This window comes from Hippocampus comes, unplaced genomic scaffold, assembly GCF_001891065.2.
Source record: "Hippocampus comes isolate QL1 unplaced genomic scaffold, H_comes_QL1_v1.1 scaffold22, whole genome shotgun sequence".
NCBI classification, from domain to species: Eukaryota; Metazoa; Chordata; class Actinopteri; order Syngnathiformes; family Syngnathidae; genus Hippocampus; species Hippocampus comes.
The window spans coordinates 7,404,938-7,411,292 of NW_017806175.1; the positions used below are offsets into that span (position 1 = coordinate 7,404,938).

Genomic DNA, 6,355 nt, shown 5'->3' on the forward strand with positions numbered 1-6,355 from the left:
CACAAGACCACCCCCCCCCACAAAAAAGTCATTTTTAAGAACGTAAAAAGCACATGACCATTTTTGAAAGCAATTTAAATTTTCGAAACGTTCAGTATTCTGGCTCCCTCTAGTGGCAAGTTTTCATAACACCCCTTGTGTTGAAACCAGGTAACATGAGTACGTTTAGGTTTTAAAAATAATAAATAAATGTATTTATAATAACTATAAAAATAAACCAAATTACCATACATGTATCTTTTCTCTACCTTTCTTTTTTTTTTCCCCCCCAAAAAATTTCAGCTCCATCATGGCCTACCAACCCCGAGGCGCCAACACGCACATGTTCGACGCCTCGGCCTTCTTCAAGTCCGTGGGGGTTTTCCTGGGAATTTTCAGCGGCTCCTTCATGATGGGCGCCGCCACTGGGGTGGTCACTGCTCTCATATCCTTTTCTTGAATTCTTTATAAGTCAAAATCAACCTAGAAGATAAAAAAAGTAGACACACCCCTATTCAAATACCAGGTTTTTTTATTTTAAAAAATTCAGACCAAGTTGAATCATTTCAATTTTTTTTTTTTTTTTTGGTTGCAAAAGTCTACACACTTCCTTAGAACTGAGGATGTGGCTGTATTCAGAATTAACCATTCACATTCCATTTCATGTTAAATGGGAGTCACTACACACCTGCCACCATTTAAAATGACTCTGATAAAACCCAAACAATATTCAGTTGTTCTATCCCTAACTGTAATCCTGGTCCGTACGTGACCAAGTTCACCAAGCTGCACTGCTTCCCTTTGCTGGAGACGGGCCTCTTCTTCCTCATGTCCTGGAGCACCTTCCTGCTGGCAGAGGCCTGCGGATTTACGGGTGAGGAAATTCCATCATGACCAAGAACAGGGTCATAAATCAATTGGCCACGAACCATATGGTCTTATAACTCAAATTAAATGGATTCTGGATTTAAAAACCTGATATTTTGTCATTATGCACTCATATTCTGATGTGGTAAACAGAAAAAAAACATGCAATCCAAGGTCAATTTTGACCAGTGGCTGTGTCAAATCACTTTGCCCCAAACCACATGGAGTTATACCTCAAATTAATGTGGCTAACCCTAATGAAAAAAAAATCCGCCCCGCCCCCCACACTCCATCGTTGAAGTTGCCCAATTCGTGTTGTAACCAAAAACAATTTACGACGCCTTAGGTCAATTTGGACTCGAAGCGTGATCATCATATTGCCACAAACCCAATGACATCATACTTAAATCATAATCAAAGGTCTCCACGACTGCTTCCTCGACGTGCAATTACTTTTGTCAATATACCCACACATGACGCCGGGGTGACCAAATAAGCTGTGTTTCTGCAGGGGTGGTGTCCGTGCTGTTCTGTGGCATCACACAGGCTCACTACACCTACAACAATCTCTCCGGAGAGTCCACCAAGCGTACAAAGCAGGTGAGCACACACACACACACACACACACACACCAGTGGGCAGTATCCCCATGCCAGATGGCCCAACGATCTGCCTGCTGTGACCTTAATCGCCACCAATCGTCTGACAGGACATCCCTTCTGACACTACGGCTGTTCAGCCTGTGAAGTCATAGTCCACGGATTACATCCATAACATGCTCATATTTTTCCCCACAGAGAGGGGTACAATCGAAAAGTAATACGAGAGTATCCCGCAGGGTCACAACATTAGGTACAATTTATCTAATAACTTGATTTTGAAAGTAACGTACCCATGACTGATTAAAGCTGGATAGCAATTTTGTCACTTTTAATATTTTCATCTTAACCTAGCTGTCACAGACTCCACATCGGGACCGTGTTCCCAACTGGAAAATCGGAGCGTCTCTATTTCTTTCATTGTTTTGTACACCTGAGACGTCAACGGGCTAAAAACGTGACTTGGCGCATAGGTGATGTCACTTAACCCATGTGGTAGGGCGTAGATGTTGTAAATCGTGAATCAGACGACTAAATTAGATATACCAACGCATGAGAGAACTCGCGTAGTTACTCAAAATGGCGGCCATTACTGAGTAACGCGTTACTGAGTAACATGTTACTGGCCTCACTGTACATAGGTGCATTCTGATTAATTGGGCACATGAGGAGACTGTAGACCTCGAACCAGGCCAAAGAGTACGGCCACAAAATTGAAAACCTGTACAACTCAAGGCACGCGACATATTAATATCCTACAATTGCTGAACTGAATTGTATGTGTTATTTCCAAAGGAATTAAGAAATTTAGAGCATTTTGATGGACAATGTTGTGTTATGTGACAATAGAAGCCAAAAAGAAAGCGTAGTCTCTTTTCCTTCGCCAGAAAATATCGAGATTTTCGAGTTTTTCTCTTCTTTAGTAACCCGCAGGGCGACGCGGTTTGGTTTCCTGATGAACGCGAGTACAACGGGCTTTTTGTGAAAGGAAGCATGTCGAGCAGGAGAGTGACGCTAATTTTTTTGCTGCTGTGACACTTCACCCAATAAAACAAGGAAGCTAAGACTGGCAAAGGGCTTCTGATGGCAAAAGAATCGTTTATTTATGGAAATACAACTCAGAAACATGCCGTGAGCGACGCTGACTCACCGCACGGCTGGAGTTGTGCGGCATTCACTCACATCACTTGCATCAGCCTTTTGACATGTTTGTCGTCTTTCTGGAAGTCTGTTTCTGCCATCAAATTCTGAATCTGAATTATTTGCGCAGGATTTCATTCCGGTCAAAATATTGAGTGTACACGTTTTACTTCTAGCTAAATTCAAAATGAGCTACGCAACTTTGCTATTAAGCTAACAACACGAATCCGCAATTGTTTCCCGCCTTGACACCTCTCGTCATGCTAGCCAGAAATCTTAGTCAAAACAATTTATCCAACCCTTGTGTTAGACCTCATCAGGTTGTCTATGTGTACCTAATGAAGTGACCATTTTGCTATTTGTATTCTGCGTCCTTCCGCAAGCTCTTCGAGGTGCTTCACTTCCTGGCTGAGAACTTCATCTTCTCCTACATGGGCTTGGCTCTGTTCACCTTCCAGAACCACATCTTCAGCCCCATCTTCATCACGGGCGCTTTTGTATCCTCATCAGCCGCTAGCTAAAATGTTATTTCGAGCAGAAAAATGTCTTAACCAATCGCCTGGCAGGTTGCCATCTTCCTGGGACGAGCCTTGAACATCTACCCGCTCTCCTTTCTGCTCAACCTGGGCCGCAGACACAAGATCAAAGGAAACTTCCAGCACATGATGATGTTTGCCGGTGCGTCCCCTCCCCGCGAAGCTCCATGTCGAGTTTTGACTCGTAACGGGGTCATAAATCTTCTTGGCAACAAACCATATCGAGTCACACCTCAAATTAAAGGTCTTGATGAGGGTTTCACAGATTGGTAATCAGTGTGTTCGGTTGTCCTCCTATATTAATGCGACGGCCCAAAAAATACGTTTTGGGTGTAAATTTCAACTGATCTAGATTTTCAAGGCCAGCAAGAGCTCTGGGCATCCGATGGCTAATATTACTGTTGCCATTCCTATATTCCTTTGATGGTGCGATTGATTCTCAGGACTGCGCGGGGCGATGGCGTTTGCCTTGGCCATCCGCGACACGGCAACGTACGCCCGGCAGATGATCTTCACCACCACGCTGCTCATCGTCTTCTTCACCGTGTGGGTTTTCGGAGGCGGGACCACGCCCATGTTGTCTTGGCTGCACATCAGGTGACACGTCTACTTCCACAACGTTCCTAATATTCACCTACGTGAATAAAGTAAATATATCCTATCACATATAATTACATTCATTAAAAAAAAGTTAAAATGTTGAGAAAAAAATTGTCTTGGATTTCTCCAATGAGGCGAGACTTGTTCTTGCCACGCCGTTCTCAGACTGGTTGTCCAGAAGATGGGGCCAGAGTGCCCAGTTTCCATCTGTATGCTTCTGCTGCTTCCTTTGGAATTCCTGCATATTTAATCCCTTCGCCTCATTCTGCTCGACCCCCAAACTGTCGAACCAGTGTTTCTTACCTTTTCTGCACCAAGAACCACCTTCATGGCCAAAAATATGCGTATAGTAGGCCTAAAATGTTCATCAAAAACAAAAACATAGGTTTTATTTTTATAAAGTAGACTTGATATGATTGTTGGCCAGTATATCATTGTGCATAGTTAAAACATTAGCACGCTTTGTAAATATAGGAAAATAAAACCGTAGTTTAAAAAAAAAAAAGCTTTTGTTTTAATATATTGCACTAAAAAGTTAAATACAACTGAACTGCATTTAGGTAGTGATTCTTTCATGTACTGCGGCTGCCAGAGGGAGCCTGCATACACGCTTTGTAAATTGCTGAGTTAGATGACTAACGCTTGCTTCTCGCCTCTTATTAGTGTTGCCACACACACACACACACACACACACACACACACACACAAAACAAGGGAGGGTTCCTTAAGCGGATTGGGCGCATGTGTGTGCGTGTGCAAAAAAAGAGACTGTGTTTAATATGTTTAATGCGGCTTGGGTGCGAGGAGGAACCATTGTGTTGGCGTGTAGCGCTGCCAAACTCTCCCCCTCTTGAACCCGTCGCCACAGCAACGGGCACATGCTGCTCTAAGCGCCCCTCCACCGCCCGCCGGCATCGGTGTGATGATGTTCAAGGCGCTCAAGTATTGCCTTTTATGTCATGTTACGCCGCCATAATTGTGCATTTGTTTTATTTTTAAATTGGTGATTTTGCAAGATTATTGCGCTGGAATATGTGACAGAGTGGACAATAACAGGGTGGACGTTTCTGGGCCCTGGGTGCATGTAACGAACACATGATGGATAGCATGGATAGGTCATGATTCATCTAGTCAGCTGACTGTTGAACAAAGTACTTGGAATACCCGAAAGGGTTCTCGATCAATTCTTATATGTGTACATACACCTTTGTATGGTAAAAATCAATAAATAAATGGTGTTTCTGTGAGGCCCAGTATTAAATGGCACGAGGACCGGTAGTTGGGAAGCCCTGCGGTGCAGTCACAAAACGGGGCTGATCTCAAATCTAAAATGGGGCTTGGCTGCTATCTGTGGGCGTTTGTGCCTCATTACTGCTCTTCACAAGATTAAAATTCACATGCGAGAAGTATCAGACTCTCCTCCACCCTTCCCCGTAAAAAATGTAAATGACGTGAAAAGACGTCTTTGGTACTGAGTGAGTCAGTCATGTTTCGACGAATGCTGGCATCCCGCATTACACTGAAGGAAAGGGAACTAGAGTGTTTACAGATGCAAGTGAGGCATTCTGGGACTTGCTTTCCCGTTTGGGGGTGTGAAGTCGCATATGGGCCATGTCACGTGTCAAATTCGACCACATGAAAAATAACAATGGAGGAAGCGGCCAGAGTTGCATTTTCAAGTTGGAAACACAATCACTGTTTTGAGTTTGTGTCAGCTAAAGAATATATTAAGGTTCGTGGCACATTCTGTGCTGTTAACAAAGTGTTATTTAGCTTCAAAAACACTACCAGTGTGTCAAAAAAAGAAACATATGGGGACATCCATAAATTTGATTATTTATCAAGTGTATTCCATCACTCTGCTCCATTTCCTGTGATCCTGACGAGGGCACCAAAGGCGCTTCCTCGTCATAATGACACAAGTTCTTCCACAGATCGGGTGGTCAAACATGGGAGCGGCGTAGACACGGCAAGTGGGAGTACATCAGGTGGCGTATCGTCACAGGAAAGTACCTGGAGTGGTGGTGGGGACAAGCAAGATGGCGACCTCTCGGTGGTGATGGCTTTCGGTTTGGGAGGGTGAAGGTGTCTATGGTGTCTCCTGCTTGTGTGATCTTGGTTTTACCAAAGTAGGGTGCGGTGGTCTTTGGGCTGGCTGGAACGGCAGCGGCGGGAGGTGCATTTGGTCGCGGGGATTTACTCGACGTAATCCACCTCATAAATAGCACCGCTGTTGTGTGGCCGTGATGGAAATCATTAACGCACGCAACGGAACGACATACAACTGCCGCGTGCATCATCTGCTATAGTTCGCGAAACAAATATGATTTTTTTTTTTTGTAATAAAATTGAATAAATATTCTTAGTGTGGTCACAAAAGATATTTTTAATTGTAAAAGTAAATGCAAAAATGTGCGAATTCTCTGTTTAAATCAGTAAAATCATTATTTGAATAGAATAACTAATTTAGTAATTGCTCAGTATTATTTTTTTGGATCAAACTATTATTGTGATCATCATATCCGTACAGTGATAATTTTTTTTTTTTTTGGGTCTTATACAGTATTACAAAGTGAATTTGGGTTCAACGTGGCTTCCGCCATTTTTGGGCCGCAGACAAAATAGGACGTGAAA

General features: G+C 43.3%; 1 protein-coding gene across 2 annotated transcripts in view; it reads left to right on the top strand.

Annotated features, from left to right (window-relative positions):
• The window catches only part of slc9a7 (solute carrier family 9 member 7), a 20,207-nt gene that overhangs the window by 4,481 nt on the left and 9,371 nt on the right, over positions 1-6,355 (top strand). The window contains exons 7-13 of one of the 2 annotated variants that reach the window (XM_019896783.1): positions 283-424; positions 748-853; positions 1,358-1,446; positions 2,969-3,082; positions 3,152-3,263; positions 3,565-3,718; positions 5,656-6,060. In XM_019896783.1, the coding sequence (XP_019752342.1) occupies positions 283-424; positions 748-853; positions 1,358-1,446; positions 2,969-3,082; positions 3,152-3,263; positions 3,565-3,718; positions 5,656-5,854 (916 nt within the window). In that variant the 3' untranslated portion in view covers positions 5,855-6,060. Of the gene's footprint in view, positions 1-282; positions 425-747; positions 854-1,357; positions 1,447-2,968; positions 3,083-3,151; positions 3,264-3,564; positions 3,719-5,655; positions 6,061-6,355 lie in introns of those variants that run through there. The other variant, XM_019896782.1, reaches the window with a different exon arrangement.